Genomic DNA, 21998 nt, shown 5'->3' on the forward strand with positions numbered 1-21998 from the left:
AATCCCTAACGCAACGTAGGCGTTGCCGAAAATATAAAACTCTTCTAAAGTGACTAAAGCACAGCGCGATGATTTATAAAATGATAGCGATACGAGTAATCTAAAATTTGTAAACCTCGTATTGTAATTGAAAGAAAAAGCGACCGTTAGAATTTTAAGTAAGAACGGATCGCATTTCCGAAACCTGACGTCATCGATGACATCGATTGCTCGATAGAGCAAATAGAAGAAGAAAGTGTAACAATAACTAATTTTATAGTTGCGTCACAAATGAATGCTGGTACACAGATTTACTTTTTTGCACACGTGGCGCTATCAAACGTATGATTATATAGAGACGTATCAGTTTTCGTACTGATGGCTGATAACACAGATTACGATTTGGTTCTCAAAAAGCAGGAAAGAAAAATGCATTCTTTTACAAGTTAACGTAGTTTTATTTAGTTTACAATCCTTCAGAGCGACGTCTTCTCTCGTACGCATTGAAATGAATTCATTAGTGTCTCCTGTATCTATCGCAAATTGCGCAAGAGGTTTCTTTATCGACACTCGGAATCAGCGTACAGGTTCTTTCCCGTGGTGTGTACTCCTAAAATGTAATAACTCGCGGGAGTTGAAAAGTTCACAGTCGATTCGGTAATTCACTTAAGTGCCACATCAAATTGCAACGTGATGAATGCCGATTCGCTTGTAGGATATTACGCTCGACGATACGACCGATTATAAAGCCGCACACGCGTTGACGAGACAAGATAATTAAATCAATAGCCAGCCCGAGCAGGTTTATTGTCGTTGATAATTGACAAATTGCAATAGCAATGAGTGATTTCAGTGTCGGCAGTTTCGATACGTTTGTTACGTAATGCTGTTTGTTACATACATAATAGAAATATGTGTTATTCACACAAGATTATTGCATTGTTACTTATCGCGAAATAATTAGGATATCGATAAACCCACACGCATGCACTCTCTTTCTCTCTCTCTCCTCCCCCCTCTCTCTCTCGCTCTCGCTCTCTCGCTATCTTGTTTTCCTCTATTTTCGGAGATAAAGGTAAAGAATGCACATAATTTTCATATAGTCTTTTAATCTTATCAATTATTAATAATACAACATGGTAGTTTAATTCTTTTTTTAATTCTGCATATTAATCAATACGTGCGAGTACAGTATTTACACCATCGTACGGAATAGCGTGAGCTACGCTGATTAAAGATTATACAGATCACTAACGATAATTTATAAACTATCGACTGCTTCAAAAAAAAAGTACAAGTCCGAAATAGAAGCCAATTAAAACGCGCAGTTTGATGCAACGTGTGACATAAGCGTAACAAATTTGTGTCATCTTCATTGGATGGACTCGTAATTCATAAAATGCGCGCGACTAAAATTTGTAAGAGACTCCAGACGTCCTAAATTTCCAAATTAACGTAATTTTTCTGAAGCAGTCTCTATTAAGCGACAAGGTACATAAAATCACGTTTTTAGGTCGACGTTAATACGTTAATACTTACAAGTAAACGGGAATATTACTGTACGCCTTAGCTTCCTACGCTGTAAAAATAGCTGTACATTTTATAACGTTACTTTAACTCTATACAATCTAACGTAAAAATTTCGGCTGCGGATTCTTCACTTTTCTCGCGTAAAGCGAACATAAATAACTAACAGAATGTTTCGTAATGCCTCGATTCGCGCGTCGAAGACCGACAGATTTCCCGACTCAATCATAAAAAGTACCATAAAGTGTCGCCCCATCGTTAATTCTTCGGGAGTCGAATAATGATGCTGATTTGCATGGCTTAACGGCCACTCGTTACAGCCGATAACCGCGACGCTTCCAGTTTTACGACGTAATATAAATTCGATAGATGGCACATACAAATTTATGCGAGTGTCGAGGACCAATTGAACTCTACATATGGAATTCTACTTAACATTGCACTTCGCGTCTTGATTATTCGTAACTGTACAGAATCAGGTGATTTAGTCTTGTAAATCAAGGTCCACTCGATGCAGTAAATCCGGTTCTGAAAGGAGATTTGACAATTTAGGAATTGCACTGGCTGTATGCGAGTAGATGGTCGTTTCTCTTTGCGATATCTACCCTTTCGGTTTTCCTCGACGTAGAGACTCGTCCTTTGAGAACGCCTATTCTCGTTGGAGTATCTGATTTTCGGCTCGATTCTCTGGGCCGGAACGTAGGTCGGTGTGGTGAAATCGTCGGGGCCTTCTGCAACGGGAGTATTCGATCTTTTCCTGCAGATCGCCACGCCGATGATCACCCCGATACCGACGAGCACCAACGCTGCCGCACCTTTAAAGTTGCATTATGCATACAGAATAAATATGAAGTCTGTTATTAAATAACTAAAGAGACTAAATTAAAATGTTGCAACGTAATGGAAATCTGAAATCTTAAAAGTCATAAATACAACTTTTGCTTTGAAAGAAATAATATACGTTACCGCGTCTCTTGACGATTATAATATTAAATGTAAAATGTGTAGATATAATTGAGAAAAATTGCGCGAGAAACAATTTTTCGTTTTGATTTCGATTTGTTCGCGGCAAACTAGACCGTGGCTTGCCAAGTGATTAAGCGAAATTAGTGCATCGGGCGAAACTAAAAAGCCAGCAGCGTCGATTTTACCTGTACCTGTCAGTGCAATGGCAATGATCATGTTCTCGGAACTGGCTTGCGGTAGCGCCTTTTTCAGATCTTCCAAAAAGATCCCGCTCCTCTCCATCTTCCCGCCGATGGGTTCGACGACTCTGACGTGTTCCAGAAGAGCGGGTTCGCTCATGCCGCGTCCGTTGACCGCGTAAACATATACCGTATAGTCGTATCCCGGTTCAAGATCGTGAAGCTGGAAGTTCGGCGTTGAATTCATGTCTTGATATATGGGAGGCGCTTCCCCGACCGTCCCCTGGTCGCTCTGAGGTGTCTGAAGGGTGTGAGGGCCAATATGACCGATCCCGGAATTCTTGAGGGATCCCCGTACTTCCAGCAAAAAGTGCTGCGGTGACCCGCCGTCCGATCCCGGGATGCAATTAACCTCCAGCGAGCTAGTCTCGTTGTGCAGCGCACAGTCCAGTGGTGATTGCGGTGGTTCTGGGTGAGAAAATTATTGGCATTTAAATCCCAATGAAGATGGAACTCTCTTAGGCAGATCCTAAAAATTTGTGCTAAGCAATTTATATCTTAATTGTTCGAAAGTCTCAGTTTAGTTTGGAATAAGTTCCTTCGTTATAAACGCTAATGAAGACGCGAGAGACGACAACGTAATTAATGGTTGATAACCCACTAGCGGGTACGATGTTAAATATACAGGGTGTCCTTTGCCGTCCGATACTGTTGCTCGCCCAGCAAGCCAACGTGCCGTAATCGGCCTCGGCGTTCGGGGTGTACTCTAGCACGCTCACGAGTCCTTTATTTTCGACTCTCGAGTTCGGCATAGGTAGAACGTCGCCGACAGTGCCGTTGTAGGTCCATGAAAATCGCACATAATCGTCCGGCAACGCTTCCACCTCGCACGTGAGCAGTACTGTCTCGTGTCGAGCAACGGTGATGTCTCGTCTCTCGTTATCTTCTCTGCATCTCGGTGCGTCTGTCGAACATTCGGAATTGTTAGGAAAAATTATAAGAAAAGCGTGGGCGCAACAATTGTGCGCGAAATTTCGTGCAAAAGAAATTTCATACAAAAGTGACAAATCTGAAATAATACGCGATTATTCATTATTTTTGGTTTGCAAAAGTGTTCCAGCATATTTTAATATCTCTATCGCGATACTGTAATTGGAATAATCGATCAATTTTCCATCAAAGAGATGTTAAAAAATTAGGAAAACCTGACATGACTTGGTAATTTAGTTTGTCACAGACATTGCGTTTGAGACGCAAAGTACAGTTCATTTTGACGAAAGTAAAAAGAAATAGAGCCGCTACTCACATTTCATGTGAATAAAAAGCGGCGAGCTGTGGCTTTCTCCCACGGCGTTCGTGGCCACGCAGGAGTACTCGCCGATGTGTGCGAGTGCGAGCACGCGGAGAGTCAGCGAGTTAGAAGCCAGTAGAATTCCGGCGCCTACGTCGTGCTCCAACCGCTGATTCTACGGACAAGAACGCGAGGATTTGAGCAGCAGTCAATCATGTTGGATAACGAGTCCCTTTTTTCCTCCCTCTCTTTTTACTTACATCGTGGTACCAAGTCACTCGCGTCGGTGGCGGATTGCTCTGTACGTCGCAGACCAACTTGAGATCGTCGCCTTCCCTCAAAGTGTCCAAGACGTAGCCGTTAGCCAAACGCGCGACAACTACCGGAGCATCTGTTTGCAATTGTAGAGATTGCGTCGCTATTTATTAGAGTATTTGATTTCGCAATGAATATTGCGGCCTCGGTTAATGGAGGACTTAAATATACAAGACAGGATTATAAATATTAAATATAAAAAATAAGATAGACTCTTAGCTCTCTTATTTCGTCTGATTTGTCATTCGTCATAAAAGATAAGATTCACAAGAAATATATCTTATAAATATTAAAAAATTATGTAAGTGGCATATATAAAAAATATTGTCGGACACGTTTACATGTTTAATATTGCACGTGTTGTTTACTGAGAAGGCAAATTTGAAAGCTACGAGCATTGCGAGGTTGAAAACTCACAAGAGATGCGAAGCGTTTTGACTTCCTCGAGCACTCCTCCGGGAAATCTCGGATTTTCGGCTCGACAGACCAGTTCCTTGCCGTCGTCATCCTTGTTGAGGACCAAGGCCAGCTTGCTCACCGTTGAATTAGTCCTCTGCGTGGTGGACACGTTCGGATCGCCCATTACATGTTCACCGAGTCTCCAAATGATTCTAGCCGCTGGGGAGCTACCCCACGTCTCGCATTTGGCGGCGATCGGACGACCCGCGAAGATCTGTTCCTCGCTCAGAACGATCTTCACGATTGCTGGTTTAACTAAAATGCGACAGGAGTTAAAAGATTGCATTACACGAACAAGGTGATCAAGTTGTTCGAAAAGGCTCTCGCGTTTCTACATTATTTCGCGATTCTCCGTTATTTCTTCTGGATTGACTTTACATTTCTAATATAAGAAGACACGAAGGCAAACGGCGTGTGAAGGTCTAACGAGCAACATGCTTCGCTGTCAAAAATCTACATCTGCGGACGTAGGCACGACGGATGATCCCTGCGGGATGCAAAAAACTACGAGCGAGCCGAGAGTCTCGTCGTTGCGCCACGAAAATAACGGTCCCAGGGAGGGCCAGATGCCCGCCGCCCCGAACCGCGTATTTTTACTTTTGGACGACAATTCCGCGAAATACGACCGTCAAAGGAGTTAAGGAGGTCCGCGCGAAATGGTTGGAATTCATCTCGTTTCCGCCGCGGGTCAGTTGCTCGCAAACTATATTTAAACTTCTTTCTTCGCTATGACGTATTTCAGGGTGCAATAGAATTGCGAATCAGGTGAAATTAATAAAGAAAAAAAAACGTAGGTTAATGCGACAAAATAAAAATTCATGTTTATTTAATTGAAAAAATTTAGATATGTAAGTTTTATGTGATTAAGAGTAGCGTAATTGAAAGAAATAATTCATACATATTTAAATTATAGGTCAATAATTTGCTCTGCCTACTGTCTTAAAGCCATAGTGGATTATATGTGTGATCTATTAACGGCTTTTCAGTGATGATCCACTGATTGACTTCAACACTGAGAAAAGTCTTTGAAAACTTATTTGTGGCATATAATGTTTAGTTCACTGAAGAAATGTTTGAAACTGAAATTTCTGTGAAATAAACATTATATGCCACAAATAAATTTTCAAAGACTTTTTCTCAGTGCTGAAGTCAATCAGTGGATCATCACTGAAAAGCCGTTAATAGATCACCATATAATCCACTTTGACTTTAAGAGGGTAGGAAGAGCAAATTATTGATCTGTAATTTAAACATGTATGAATTATTTCTTTCAATTATGCTACTCTTAATCACATAAAACTTAAATAAAGAAATACAGAAAACTGAAGAAATGTTTGAAACTGAATTTCAGTGAAATAAACATTATATGCTACAAATAAAGTTTCAAAGACTTCTTTTCTCAATGAAGAGAGTATAATATCTTGAAATATAAGCTCGATGTTTAGATTCGGATGCCATCCTTCTCCGAGGATTGCAACAAGTGTTTTGCCCGCGTCGCTTGTAGATATATAGCGTGACGATTGTCCTGTTTAACTCGGCCTAAAAATAAATACGAGAGGAAGGCGTAGGGACGGAAGCGCAACGTGTCGATCGAATAAAACGCCAAGAGTGCCCTTTGACACGCGCCGCTTGAGGCCGTCTTTCAGCACGTGCTTAGGATCGAAGGAACGGCCTTGAAGAGTGCGCGTGCGTTTCTTCGATTTTATTTTAAGCAGATGTCACGTTAACGCGGCATTTATGATCCATTTCCTGGTAATGCCGCTCTTTGCATTTCATCGCTCCAAGTTAAAAAAAGCGTCGGAAGACCCGGTGCCGGTCTCGTCGATAGAGGCGTAATCGCCGAAAGATTTACGAGCTCGTGTAATCGAAGCTAGAAAACTGCTTGAAGATTTAGTTCACGAGCTACGTCCCGTCCTTGGAAATCTTCCTCAGATTAACTTTAATTTTCCGAAATTATAGTTTCGCTTTACGCAAAATGCGATACTTACGATATATGTCGAGGGGCACCTCGCGGACGATAGGTTTCTCCATCGGCCCGGATTGAGTCCTGCATTCGAGCTTAGCTCCCCACAGTGACTTGGTGACTTTGTCGATAAACAAGTGGTTCTCCGTAAATCTGCTCGACGATCCGATAGACGAAGTATCGACCACGCCGTCCAACAGTTCGCCGTCCTGCCACCACGTCACTGAGGGCTTAGGTTTACCTGCGAATCAATTATGCACGTGGCTTTCCTATCAATCGACTCTCAACACAATTTATACGAATACTGCAGGATTTAACAATATAGAACGACGACGATAACGTTTCGTGCACTAAGTAACAAAGAACGTTGATGGACGCAAGCGTGGATTGGCGACGAAACTTGGACAAATCGCGAATTACCTCCAGACACCTGGCATATCAGAGCAAGATTGTAACCCTCGAGAAAGGGACCGCCCACCCCCGTAACCTCTCGTCCTTGAGCATCGTATATCACAGGTTTACTTGGCTGCTCTGAAAGGGTCATGATGATGTAACGGATGTTTCGTCGCTCTCTTGGCACTCTTTGAAACGCGATAGTTACCAACTAAAGTCAAGTTCACGTGAAAGTTTCGCGTCGGCGAGTCCACGAAGTCCACTCTGCACCTGAAGACCCCCTGGTCTTTCAGCGTCACCTTCGTGACCTTTAATTTCGCCCGGTGGCCGTCGCCAGTCTGGAAGTACGTCCGCGTCCCCAGATCGTCGCTGACCGCCCAGTGGACGGCACCGACCAAGCCGTTCCTCGCGTCCAGACTGCGTAAAGGAACGAGTATGTCAAGCGATAGTATATTATGATATAAACTAGTAGAGGGGTGTACTTAAAGTCACCAGTGATGAATAAAATTGATATAAAACTTCTTGTTGATCCGACTGGCAATATCATTAATTAACGCGTTACAATTGGTACGACGTTTCGACCCAAGTATCAGGCCCTTATCAGGTAACCGAACTCGTGCATAGATGTTCGCAGAGCATAAATTATAGCAGACTCACAGGTCCTGCGTTGACAACGTCCTGTGAATCTGCTATAATTTATGCTCTGCGAACATCTATGCACGTGTTCGGTTACCTGATAAGGACCTGATACTTGGGTCGACACGTCGTAGCAATTGTAACACTTAATTAATTAATTATACAGTTGGATCAACAAGAAGTTTTATTTCAATTATAATATAACATATAATAATCTATATATAATGTTGTATATTATATTATAAGAATATATAATATAATTGTATGATATTACAAGAATAGTACACTAAAAAAAAATTTCGTTACCGTAGCTAATCATGATTTGCTAAAAATATTTTGCCGCCATAACTGAAAAGTTCTAAACCACAGCAAATGGTTTGCTGACGCACCTAATATAATAGGGACATTAGCCAAATATTAGTAGCTATCACAATGAAATATTAGCCGTCCATATTTTACAACTGAAAATTTAATTGCCACGTGCAGTGGTTTTTAACTACGGCAGCTACAGTTTTTTTTTCCGTGCAATTAACTAGATTGTGATTTCGGATACAACTATTTTTTTTAACGCGTATAGTTTGTACTCTCTCAAATTCAAATGAGGCAAATGAACAATTCTATTTAATAAACGACTTCGCGAGTAAAAATTTGAGCGTTGTCATATTAGTGCTACTTTTAAAATAGTCTAAGAAAACTCGGGAAGGGACGACGCGCTGTCAAATGTTACTTCTTCTTTTTGAAATGTTCTTCTCAGTTAATCAAGAGGATACTTTTAGTCTTGTTTTCCCAAGTAAAAATATTTCCTTCGGCACCGTTATTCAAGGAATGCTTCGTTCAAGTCGAGGCGCCATTGATTCAGTCAAAAGGAATTTTCTAAGTCAAGCTTCTCCATCGCGATCTTGAGCATTTCCGGTGCGGAAACTCGGAAACGCGGTAAACATCGCGCTTTCGCCAATTGGCGGCCGTCGGTGACTAAACTCGCGTGCATCGCGCGTCTATTCGCGGCCAGAAAAAAAAAAGGGACAGTTGGCAGACTCGCCACTCGCGGATTTAGATGCTCTTAGCTTTAGAGAGTATTGCGCAATGACGGGAACAGGAAATCGTTCCGGGGTGCACGGCGGAAAAACGAACGGCTGGGGCAAAGGAAAAAGGGATACCATTAAAGCTGTTTACCGCACGTCCGCGCAATTCGTTGATACGTGGTTCACGATGATCTTTGCCAAATACGCCGTCAAAGTCAACTTGGAAGCAAACCGAAGACGGGAAGTTCCATCTCGTGTAACTCGGATTATGTACCGTGAAATTGAGCAGAGCCATATCCTATCCGTTAAAACGAGAATATGACAGTTCCTTGAACGCACGAAATGTCCCCCGTTACGCGGAATTCGGAGGCATAAAACGCAAGAAGCAACCGGTAGACTAACCCTTGCTTAAATCACATGCGTTCGATGGACCAAGTCGCGATTCGACGGTGTCGATAAAGCCGTTAAGGTAGTTTCCCAACTATGCTAGTCAAAATGAGACTTGGTCAATAAAGTTCAACAGACAATGAATTCTTTTATATTAAATTCAAGAATAGAGTTTTATACGCTGTTGCTTCTCTTAGAATATTAAAAACTGATAAAATAATAAAGAGTTACAGAAAATGAAATAGTATTCTGAATTGCGTAGTGTTAGCAGAGCGTTGATCGTGGCAATATCGCATTTCATCGTGAATGCGATAAATTGTGAAAAGATATTAATAATCACAATGGAAAATCAGTTACGATATGAAGGGTGTTTTATAAAAAAGAAAGTGTTAGAGCAGAAGCGAAAACGCAAAGAACACTGAACCAAAAAAACAAAGAGAGTGGCATAAGATACGTTGCCACATCCGCCAAGCATTACCGCGCACGAAAAAGTTAGCCTAGCCAAATTTTTCTTTGGATTTATCATACTCTAATACCGTACTATCAGCGTCGTTGAAATTTTAACATGCACTTCTTTAAACATTCAACTACTTTGCTCGAATTTTTGTTTCAATCCTTATTATAGATTTTATGCTACTGGTCAAATACACGTCCAGGTGTCAGGTTTTCTACCGCAGCAGCCAATGGCGATAAGCGCGAAATGTTAAAAACAATTAATTCTAAGTGATTATATCTCGGAAAAATACTATATAGTAAATCAAACCCAAATTTTACACACATATGTATTAATATCTAAATTAGTTTTGCTGCAAGTTGAAAGAAAATCTGTAACTTCATCATTTTTTACCTAACTACCTTAAAAAGATTTTCGACTCATCCATCGTTTACGACAAATGACTTCGATATTAAGCGGAATTCTCTCGGTTCTATTTTCGCGTCGGAATAAAGGATTTGGATATTGCGAAATAAAACGTTTCGTCGCCGCATTCGAGGCGCCGCCGTAGCGCAAATCCCTTCCGACTCGGCGCAATTCGCTCTTCCTTTTTTCTGCCATTTCGCGACCATTTCAACGACTATCGGAAATGCGAATCCGCGGTGGAGTCTGCGAGAAACGCTTCACCAGCAGAAGGCGCAAATAACCAGAGACTGCTTTATCCATCCTCGCAACTCTTTCGCGCTTCCCTTTGACGCTCTACGAGCCCTTTTGCTTGTTGTAGAACTTCTATGAAGGTCCTTTGATATTACCCGGAAACTGCGCTCCCTTGTGCAAGCCTTATAACCATCGCGTTTCTGATAACCACTCGCTGACAGTTTCCTGCATCGTCCACATCGCACGATGCGCTTTCGCGTTGCATTTTTAGCTGCCCGTGTTTCCTCTTACTGTCTCGAGAATTTCAATGAGATTCGCATAAAACTTCCATCCCGAAGCGAGACACATCTACTTTTAATGTAGATTAATATAGCTCAGAATTTCTCATAATTTGGTTTTTTTTTAAATCTAATTATAATCTTTGACAACAATTTTTCTTTAATTTCTGATTGTAAAATTTTACTGAAAAATATGTTTCAGTAATATATAATATATAGATTAATGTGATATAATATGAGATAAAATGAGATTAAATCAACTTGTGTATTCATATAATATTTTAATTCTTTAGCAAACAAAACGCGGATGTAAAATTTGAAAAACAAATAATAATAAAATAATAAAACTTCGTAATAAAAATTCTTTCAGACACGCGACCTTTATACACGGTTCCATTTATTTTTCATAGACGAACGAATGGTATAGTTGATGAGGAAACATCTTGCTTTACGACCCCAGAGACCGTTTTCGTAAATAAGCGACGCTCTGTTTAATGCCCGTGTCAGCCGAAAAGGGTCTTCCATCGACTGCTATTCCTGAAGCTTCGGGTCTATGTTATGAAATTCCATCATCCCACACTTCCGATCGTGGAAATTCGGTCGAATTATTTATACAGTCCTGATCTAGCTTAACTTGAATTTCCTCATGTACGCACCAATGCGCAACGCATCCGTTTCTATAACCGTCCACGCGACGAGAATCTGAATAAAGTGGATGTAGCAGAATGATAAATAATAATTTTCCAAACTTCAAGTAAAAATCGTGTACGGAAATCTTGATTTGTAAAATAAAATTTATTTTGTTTTGGACTATATTAAAAATTGATATTATATAATATCAATTTTATATAAATTATATAATATCAATTTTTAATATATTCAGAAACAAAATAAATTTTATTAATTTTATTATTGATATTATATAATTTATATGATATTAATTAAAAAACTTTTATTTTATAATACAGATCGAGGTTTCTGTATATTATACGATTTTTACTTGGCGTTTTGAAAGTTATTGTATTATTCTGCAGAAACTTTATATTAATATTTTCAAAATACAAAAGCTATCTGGTCCTAATTATTTTAAACATTTTTCAAGCTCGTAATAATTAAAGCCGACTGTTAGTCTTTTTTTTATATAAACTTATTACTGAATTACTTAATTACTAGGCAATTTGCAGCATTGAAATATAGGTTCAGCTTAGTTACATCGACCATTAATGAGCCCGTGGTATTTATATGTCGCGGGCAGTGCACGTTGGAGGTGTCCATAATGAGAGTTCATGCTCGGGCCTAGACTCGTGCCGGGATATTTCGAGATGCGGCTTCAGAACAATGGCATCCCATCCCCCAATAACGCGGGCCTAGCCGGTATTCGGCAGAAAGTCAGCCACGTGAATCAGTTCTCGCGGGTCGGAAAACAGAAAATCGACAGTGGGAAGAATATTTTTAAGCTTTAAGACCGCGCGCTCAAATAAGAAAAAAAAACGGACGCTTCTACTGCGTTTTGAAATACATTTTGATCCGCGTATAAATTGTGCGGGGGCTTTCTACAGATCTCCGCGTCTCTCTCTTTTTTTCTAATTTTTGACTAGTGACTCGTAGCTTGGCTTGAGATTCGTGAAATTAATGGCGGCATCTTTCGCAGAGTTAAATTCAGATGGGTTGACGTCCTATCTTCGTGGCGTTAACGCCACGTAAAAATAGTCGGGTCGGGGTAGGATTATTTTTAAAGAGCACGACTCGCCTGTAGAGCGGTATCCCGACGTTGTCCTTGAACCAGAGAACCATGTTAACCGAATCCTCGGGCGTCGGCGGTGTGATGTCGCATGGCAGCTCCACATTGTCGCCTTCGGTTGCCCAGACTAATCTCACGGGCACTGAAAAGGGAAAAATTGCATACTTTCTAATAGCATACGCACTACATTTATCATATTTCTCTTTTTCCTCTGAAATTTCATCATAGTTTTAAGCCAACGGTACACGATACCATTTTGCCTACTGGATTGCTTACGAGAGCCAATCAGGATGCAGAGTTTTAGATCAGGTGACTTAAAGCTAAATCCCGATTGGCTCTCGCAAACAATCCAGCAAAATAGTATCGTGTGCCGCTGGCTTTAGTACTTGATTTTATGAGATTTAACCAAGAGATTTAGAAAGTAGGATACTGGAAGGCTCTGTCCGTTTAAAATTATGGTCAATAACCATCGCACATTGACCCGGTTAAAAGTCGTGATACAAATCTTTTCTGTGAAATATGATCGTACGTTTTTTTGCGATTATACCTACGACCAGCTGGCAGACAAATACATAAATCAGCGAATTATCGTAAAACGTTGGCAACAATCAGACTACAAGGAAGATAGTGTTTTAACGTTGCTTTCAAATTAATTAAACGTTTCATATTTGATAAATATAGGCACAGAATATCCGTGGCCTATAAATACGTAATATATAAATGTTACTTAACGTGCACGAATTTTCCCAACTTTTCCTTGCACGATAGTAATTTTGGGGCTTTCAAATTGATATATTTCAGCAAAGAAATTGAAAGTTAAATGCGGTTAAGAATCGCTCGTGTTTGCTGTCTTCGGGACGGAAGCTTCTTGACGCAACAATCGTTTCCCTCGCAACTCTGCCAGCTCATCGCGCTATTGTAACCGCGGACGGTGGACATCGGTTCGATGCACCATTGTCCATGATTTTACGTGCGGTCCTCGGCGCGCGCGATTTAAACTTAGATTCGCCACATCGTTATGAAGTACCGGTGCAGAAAATAGAAACGATATAGCATAAGCCGACTGGCCGGCCGGACGGCCGTCGCCGCACGTGCACGAGACGCACTGCTGTTAGTGCACACCGCGGAATGCCATTGATAACTCTCTCATTGTGAACGCATATATTCCAAGACGTCTTTTGTTAAAACTTTTATCGAGTGGCCAGTTTTTTTTTCTTCGGCAGAACTCAATGGACCTACTCCAAGATGGATTCAAAGATTTCGAACGTACGAACGGAAACATTTTTCTGTATATTGCACAGACCCCGCGGTAGGTTTAGGAGAGAAAGAACTGACGAGGAACAAAAGTCACATAAATCTGTAGGGCGTCATTTCATTAAGACCGAACCGGGTTTAGCAGAGAGGATGCATTTCTCCCGCGTGCACCAACATCGCGCACGTGGCCGCGCGAGTGTAACATTCTTTTTCTTCAGCAGAACTCAATGGACCTACTCCAAGATGGATTCAAAGATTTCGAACGTACGAACGGAAACATTTTTCTGTATATTGCACAGACCCCGCGGTAGGTTTAGGAGAGAAAGAACTAACGAGGAACAAAAGTCACATAAATCTGTAGGGCGTCATTTCATTAAGACCGAACCGGGTTTAGCAGAGAGGATGCATTTATCCCGTGTGCACAACATCGCGCACGTGGCCACGCGAGCGTAACGACGGTGCCGCTCGCGAGGAATCGCTTCATTAGTACGCCGCCTACATGTTTCATCACCCTCAACGAGCCTTTAAGAACCTGATGAGAGGGTTGCGACTAAGCGCCCTGTCGAGTTTTACGTCGGCGGTTAGGCACTCTTGCCGTACAATCAGCGGCGCGTTTGCACCTGTTGAAGCCACCCTAGGCGGAAGCTCGAAGCTTCAGATCGTTACGTAATTGTTAAATCGTTCGACCAATATTTTGTAACCTCTAGTTCTTTTATGCGTTCGCGTGCGAGCGAATTGCGAGCGAAGTATTAATAATCGGGGACATTTTTTTGCATACGTTCTTTGCTGCAACTTTTATTTTCACTTTTATCTTGTGCATGTGTCACGTCTATCGCTTGAAACTGGACGAGAATTCTTTAATAATGAACTGCAATGCAGCCCATCGTGTTCCATTATCACTTCAGTTTCTTTCTGGAACAAAAACCATTTTCTCTTCCGATTTCTCTCTCTTTATGGCACAAGTGTATATTTCTTTCATTTCAATCTCACAAAAAAAAACACAGGAGCTCGCGGTTAAAAAGTACAGATCTGTTGTTTTTAAAAGGTCGACTACTGCATGCACCTGTCTTCCACGCGAGAAAAAAATGAATGCGCAGTTCACGGACCCCAAAGTGGATCGCTGCGCACGTTCCTCTTGTTTTTTTCCCCCTCTCTCCTTTCTTTTTAATGTAAGAGATAGAGATACTTGCTTCCTCTCTTTGTCTGTTTTTTTCTTTCTTTCGGCTTCCAGGAGAGTCGATCTAAAGATCGAAAAAAAGGAACGCCCGCGCATCGGGTGGTTATGTAAATAATAGACGGCCGAGAGGGACAACTCTGCTATTTTTGTATCGTGTGTTCGTTGGGAAATCGTGCTTCCGGCGACTCGCGTCTATTTCCGTACAGGTCGTAGCCTGGCCTCTTTCCCTGCCCTTCCTTTCGCTCGATCCTGCATCTATCGTTCCGCGGATCGAATTCGCGGTCGTGCTCATGACAGGATGGAGTTCTTCTGCGCGCAACAAAAGATAATATTGGCTTTAAGGAAATAGCGTAACGAAAGAGCATGAGATTTACATAAAAAGAAACTCAGAGAGATATTTAAAATAAAAAGATTTTCGTGTCAAAAATGTAGATATTTAACAAATTAATAAAATCCGTATGGCTCAAATGTGATAAACACAAATTTGAAGGAATAAAGGACTAAGTATAAATGTTTTATTCTAAATTTATTGCGACACAATATCACCTCGGGTAGATATTTAAAATGAAAACTTAGATTTAAGTAAAAAATTGTACAAAAATAGGTCATGTCATAAATTATTATTTAGTAGTAATAGTATAATACTAGTAATGTTTTACTTATATTCAAAAGTTTTATGATAACTTGGAAGCAGGTTTTATATAGAGGAAAGTCCCCTATTGTGAAATAAGATCATAATACGGGATAGCGGGGTTTCTGTTAAATTAATAGGCATCAACAGTTAATTCCACCATAACTTTATTACTCTTGGAGCGACATCTGTTTAGTGGAAAGTTGATTGTGTAACGTAACGTGTAAATTTAACATAAATTAAAATTTTTAAATCTAAAATAAATCTGAAGTTAAAATTATCGAATTACTACAATGTAAAAGACATACCAATGATATTGATTAATTATAAATTTTCTCCTTGGGAAATATCTTTAATTTTAAAAAATCACTTAAACATTTAACTCGAACATTTATTAAAAAAAAGGAGAAAATCGTTAATTAATCAATATCGTTGGTATGTCTTTTACATTGTAGGAGTTCGATAATTTTAGCTACAGATTTATTTTAGATTTAAAAGTTTAAATTTACACGTACGTTACAATTGTTCGATCGTGTAATTGTTGCGAAAAAAGATTTGTGATTGAATTTGGGCGTTGAAAACCTGCTATCTAATATTAGAAGCCTATCTCATAATAGAGGACATTACACTACTACTACCACTACTAAATTCCTATGTTCATAGGTGAAAAGTTCACCCGAAATATAAAATGATCAATGACAGTAATAATAATGACCGATTCGAAAGCCTGATTTATCGAATTTAAATCGATGAAGGGTTATGAAAGAGTTACGAGAGCCGAAACGATTAGAAATTCCTGTTTGAGTAGGCAATATATCTCCCGATGCTCGGTAATTATTTATGCGAAGAGCATGTGGCCACCTACCTAAATTATCCGGATCTGTTTCAAAATAACGAGCCACACGCAACCCGACAATTATGTCGGTATTCTCGGTCGACCACCTTCTGTTCCTTTCGACCTCCCTGCGAGCTGTTCGTTTCAAGGGTCGCCCGAGGGATGGTAAAGGAGGGTACACCGGGACAGCTTTGACCACTTTGTATGATAATTTCACCAATGGTCTGACCCACGTATCCCGCGTGGTTCCCTCGTTACATTAGTCAAACCTGTTCCGCTTTCAAAAGGCAACCCTTCCTCCCACGTTCCACCTCGCTATTTTATCCTTCGACCCTTTTACCACCTTGAGTTTAAACATTGACGACGTAATGTTTCGCGATCGGTGTCGGGACGATAAGAGATTGCGATCTTTTACAAAATGCACGTATAACGCTTTAGCATTCCATTATAGCCCGAGTTCGTGAATAATTTCGTGGAATTAATCGGTCAATCTCGTTCATTTATCACATTGCGTCAATTTAAAAAGAAAAATTGTTGCAATTCCAGTTATATCTGTCCACCGAATAATCCGTTACAATCGCTGCCGATGCGAGATTGCTAATTATTTCAATAGTTGGATATTGGTCGTAGATTCAAGCTATTAACTATTTCAATGATATCGCACCGTACATATTTGATGTATCTGTATATTATCTCTATCTTCTATATAATTTTCGTGCATGTAATCAGCAATATACTTGTCCATTCGTAACGCGGGCGACATGTGTCATGCACAACAACACACGAGTTCAGGATCGGTAAGCGGCTGGACAAATGTCAAAACGCTCTGCAATTAATTACAACACGGACGTTGTTTGATGAATCAACGATTATTGGAATCAATAAAGACTGAGCTATAAATATTTAATAATAATACGGTGTATCATATTATAAAGTATTTGTAAAACGCAATTTATGCTAATTACGCTTTCAATTAAGCATTGAAAATGGCATATAATTATCGCGAATAACGCTCCGAAATATATGCACGAAGGTCCGTTTCCATTTAATGAAGAATTATCTTATTCTGCTTTATCATTTCTAACGTTTCCAACAATGCACTAATTAAAAGCATATATCAAGCATGTTGACCGTGTAATTCAGACTTAACATTTCGCGCAATTAAAATTATTCTATCCATTTGTCTTCTTGTATTTTTAGATATATATTGATATTCCAAATTGCCAAGTTTTTAAGCTTAATTAACTGTTTCATCAGATGTAATGTAAACGTTACTATTTTATCCTGTCAGGGTGTTTTTTCTCCGGAGCAAAATTTAAATAATTAAATATGAAACCTGCTCTCTCTTTTACACAGAAATTGCTCGTTGCGCTGCCTCGCGCGTCTTATGGATAAGATGCAAATTGCACTGTGCATCGGGAGATTAGCATGCGTATATCGAGAGAGCTGTTGAGATGCAACGATGCAAGGGTGATCTCCCAAACGCGAAAAGCACGCTGCAGTGGTTTATGTGTTTTCATTTCGCAGAAAGTGTTGCTTTCGCAACGGGCAGTTCCGCGTGACTTTTATCGTTAGACAAACACGTGAAGACTCTTGTGATACCTACATGAGCGGGATGACAAATAGCGAGATTTCGCAATCTTTCATACAGACAAACGATCGAATGGTATTGCAAAACTATCGTGTAACTCATCATCGAACTCTTACGTGTTTCTCTGTACATTTTTTGGCGAAATGGCGCATTTTTCATATCTCTCGCTGCCGCGATAAACGGCATCTCGAAATTTATGAATACATCATGTCTGTTGGCAACGTTGATTCGCGATGATTCCCTTAGTCATATATGAGTGGTCACAGTTTACAGTGACAGAGCCAAAGGTTCGAAAGTGTCTTTCCACTTGCTGAAAATAAGTCGCGCAAATTTTTTCGTCGCGAAATTAAAACAATCCGAGTTTCTAGCGATCGCGCGGCATCCGAGAGGAACCGTCGACGAAAATATCCACTCGCTAGTACGCGCTTATGACGTTTCCTATTTTCGATAGAATGTTTTCCACGTGGCGGAATCCTACCACGCGCGTTATCTCATCGCGGATATAATTCGCGAGTAGATAAACCGCGCGCGGTTGCTTTATTTCAACGGTCGCGCTATCACTGTGTTGCTCATTATCTTGACATGCTGCGATTTGATTATTTTTTTCTTTGTATTAGTAAAGTCCCCTATTATGAGACAAGTTCCTAGTATGAGATAGCGCGGTTTCTGTTAAATTAACAAGCATCATCTGTTGGTTCCATGAATTTATTGCTCTTGAAGTGAAATCTGTTTAGTGGAAAATTCATTGAATTTGAACGTTGAAAACTTGCTATCTCAAAGTAGAAGCCTATCTCATAATAGGCAACGTTCCTCTATATCTTCACGTATAGTTAATGTCAGTCGACGTAACTGGTTTATTATTTTGAATTGACATTTTCCTCGATGTCTCCCTCGCGTTTAATTGATGAAGACAATAATATTTAAAGAAAAAACACTAAAAAGACTGCTACGTCATTTCGCGTTTATTGCTAATAAAATTTCTGTATCATTAAATTATCACGCGATTGTAAAACAACCACAAGAATCGCCGAGACGCTGACCGACAAATGTTACTCGCCGTGTCGTGATCATAAAAATCCACGAATTTAATTTCACTTGTTACACGTTTTACAACGAAGATGTCCCTTCCGGATTCTGCGTGATATTCTTTTTTTTTTCACGGCTGTTCCGCGATTTTCCGAGTGTCCGCGACGCGGAGACTAATAACGTAATTACTCTGGCACGCTAGCGAACGTCGGCCAGTCTCGCCAGATTAAACTGGCGACGTCTATTTCAGGTTGTTTCCATTTTTGTCTACCTGTCCACCGTCGTGGCACCAGCTATTACCGTACTCGCCAGATTCTTCCTCGCGTCACGATTAATTAAATTGTTCGTACGTGTAGGTTCCTCGCGCGACAGTGAGGGCAACGTTTTCTGCTTCCTCCCTTACGCGAATTGAGATATCGTATCATCGTATGATATGAACAGGAAACGCCGTGTCATATGGGACTGTTCGTGATGCGCTAGAGATTGATCTACACTGGCGGTGCCTTGATTGAATTTTACGAACGCCAAAACGTCAGTGGGTCCGCATGCGGGCCTACGGGTTTATTTTAAATTCTTCCGGTTGGTTTCGATAATTAAAAAGTACCAAGGCACCTCACGAGTTCGGTCGACACGACTCGGAATAATCGGTGGTCTCTTACTCAATATCTTCTTTTTTATCTGTTACTTATCTCGCACATTTATTCTTTTTTCTTATCTGACGTTTTATTTTAAGCACAAATTATTAATTATTCTTATATTATTATTATGTGAACCAACCGTTGAAGTAGTACACAAAATTCTTATACTGACTTATTAATTCTATCTTTCTCTCAATGCATAAAATGTAACAGTATCGAAATATGTAATTGGAAATGATCTCAATATCGAAGAGAATTTACCAAAAGACATATAGTTCCAGCCGCGCGTGGCGTTGGCGCAAAGTTTATCGGTTAGCGTGTAAACGTAAATGTAAACTTGGGTGCGCGCGTTGAACTTCAAGCGAGTACCACGTTAATAGCCTCGTTGACGGATTTGACCTGTTAATTAGATGTCAATCTTCCGACAGTTTCGGGCAACGGGGACTAGGGCGCTTGCATACCTTCGTCTTGTACCGAAGATGGTGGTTGACGGACGAGAATAGACGCGAGGTGCGCAGGGTATCTCAAGCGCCCCGCTGACTTTCGGCGTAATTCGGGAAACGAATTTAGCGGTGGAAAAAAACACCCGGGGTCGGGGAAAAAACTTCAGATGGCATTTCGAGACGAGGAAATCCCTGGCGCGTACCTTTGTTCTGAAATTCTAACGTCTCCTCCGCAGCCGCGCCCATTCGGCGAGTCCTTAGCACCATCAGCAAGCTCGTCAGAAACACGTATCCCGACGCGCAGCGCATGTTCGTCTTGTATCGAGGCTCAGGTGTCGCGATGGCTGCACTCAACACGTCGGATCCGCTCTCCGGTCGCGGGGAGCAACATTCGATCTCGATCGATCGAACCGAGTTGCCGGAAACGAGCGCGGAATTGATTCAGCGGCAGTCCTTCTCGCGCGGCAGGCGTGGATCCGAGAACAATTTCGACCGCGCCGCTTCCACGATCGATCGCGACCACTCGAAGGACTCGGAAAATCCAGGCATTCTCGACGTCCTCGCGATTTGATCGTCCTAAACGCACTCGTGCAACGTTGCGCTGGTCCTTTGCGTTATATTAATAACCAATATTTAATGTAACAATAAGTAATAATAGCTTCTATTTGGTTTGTAGTCACCACACGGTCTATGATCCCTGAATTACAATTTTTGTCGCACTTGAATGTAGCCACCAGAATTGTAAGAAGTCCCCGTGTATTCTCTGCGCCCTCTCGAAGCTGCGGGCATTCGATTCGCACGAAAAACTTTTGGGTTGCTCTCCCTGCTTAAAATTTCCAATCTTCCGCAAACATATTTGCATTCGACGGCAGTTGAATAATATTCATTCATTTATTCAAGGGTGGGCCCTTACTCTTTGTCAGTCCCATTCAGTCGGGAGTACAAAAAGCACAGGCGCCAGCGACACAATTCACGATCTCCCGGTCCTCCGACGAGTCCTTTCACGCGCCCACCCTTCCTCCTCCCCTCGCTCGTTATTAAAGCCGGACGCGTGTCTCGAAATCTTTTGATTAACAAAACCAGTCGGCGTTTTTCCTCCGCTTCCTTTGTGCCCCCTTCTTTCCGCCACGCTCGTTTCTTCCCGTTGAAACTCTCGCGTCACGGCATTCGACCTGGCCGCCGTCCTCTTCGTCCGCTTTGACGTCCGTACGCGCTTCTTCCTCCTTCTTCGCCGCCCTCTCGTGGAATTTCAACTTTGATCCCTCTCGGGCGCGTGCCTTTTGCGCGCCGCTTTTTACCACCGACACCCCCCTCGCTTCGCTTCTGACGTTATTCTTGGTAGGTGGTCCTCCTTTTGCGCGCCGCGCGGTTTAATTTAGAGACGGCGATCAGGTGGCACTGTCGCGCGTCACTTTCACGCTTCTTCAGCAACTTTAATAATTATCGTATCCCGTCTCACTGCCGACATCTTCAACTTTTACCGCCACGAGAATTGGAATACCTTCGTAATATACTCGATAGATATTGACAAAGCCACTCGCGAACCAGATCAATCGAGAATGAGATTAGAAGAGGAGGGGCTCTTGAAGGGGATGATTGGCCAAGCAATTAACCCTTCGGCCTTGGCGAGGGAAAATTAATTTTATTTAGCACGCGAAGCTCCACAACGGCACTCGCGACGACAACTCGTAGTGTCGATACTTGCGCAATAACGCTCGAGGGGAAAGTACTCGCGGTCTATCGGACGGTACCGCAACACTCGCGAGGCTCTGGATGCGGGAGGAGATTTAAGTCTCGCATCGCGCACAGAACCGCGTAAATTCTATTCGAGTAGCACGTGTGCTGCCCCGGCGTGAATAAATCTTTATCTCTCGGGATAATCCTCCGCGCACACGGGGGTGCAATCGGCGACACCGGAGACACTGACGTACTCTCGGATTTAGTTTCAGCCGCACTTGCAGCTGGTACCTGTAAGTTGCGGGCGATCGTTCACTCGCCCGCGCGCGCGCGCGCGATTTAATCCCGGGGGGAAACGGTGCCCGGCGTGATAAGACGCGTCGCGTTCTCGCGCCGGCGAGATCGGTACCGCTCGGGCGCGGATCGTCGTCGTTACGATCGTGCGATCGTCGTCGTCGTCGTCGTCGTCGGCAGCGACTGCCACGAAACTAAAACCAAAA

General features: G+C 41.6%; 1 protein-coding gene across 2 annotated transcripts; it reads right to left on the minus strand.

Moving 5' to 3' along the window:
* Positions 1-416: 416 nt before the first annotated feature.
* LOC105564475 (neural cell adhesion molecule 1) lies at positions 417-21942 on the minus strand. Of its 2 annotated transcripts, none has more exons than XM_012016866.1 (12): positions 20025-21942; positions 12236-12368; positions 7281-7489; positions 7100-7210; positions 6705-6920; positions 4675-4971; positions 4203-4333; positions 3958-4117; positions 3313-3615; positions 2664-3119; positions 2112-2321; positions 417-2034 (listed from the first exon to the last, which is right to left on the minus strand). In XM_012016866.1, exons 1-12 carry the CDS (start codon positions 20128-20130, stop codon positions 1991-1993), a joined length of 2376 nt encoding a protein of 791 aa, XP_011872256.1. In that variant the 5' UTR covers positions 20131-21942; the 3' UTR covers positions 417-1990. The 2 variants fall into 2 exon arrangements, with proteins under 2 accessions (XP_011872256.1, XP_011872255.1); XM_012016865.1 differs by having other exon boundaries at positions 2658-3119.
* Between the last annotated feature and the right edge of the window lie 56 nt (positions 21943-21998).

This window comes from Vollenhovia emeryi, unplaced genomic scaffold (genome assembly GCF_000949405.1).
Source record: "Vollenhovia emeryi isolate VEMERY1.0 unplaced genomic scaffold, V.emery_V1.0 DF939164.1, whole genome shotgun sequence".
NCBI lineage: Eukaryota > Metazoa > Arthropoda > Insecta > Hymenoptera > Formicidae > Vollenhovia > Vollenhovia emeryi.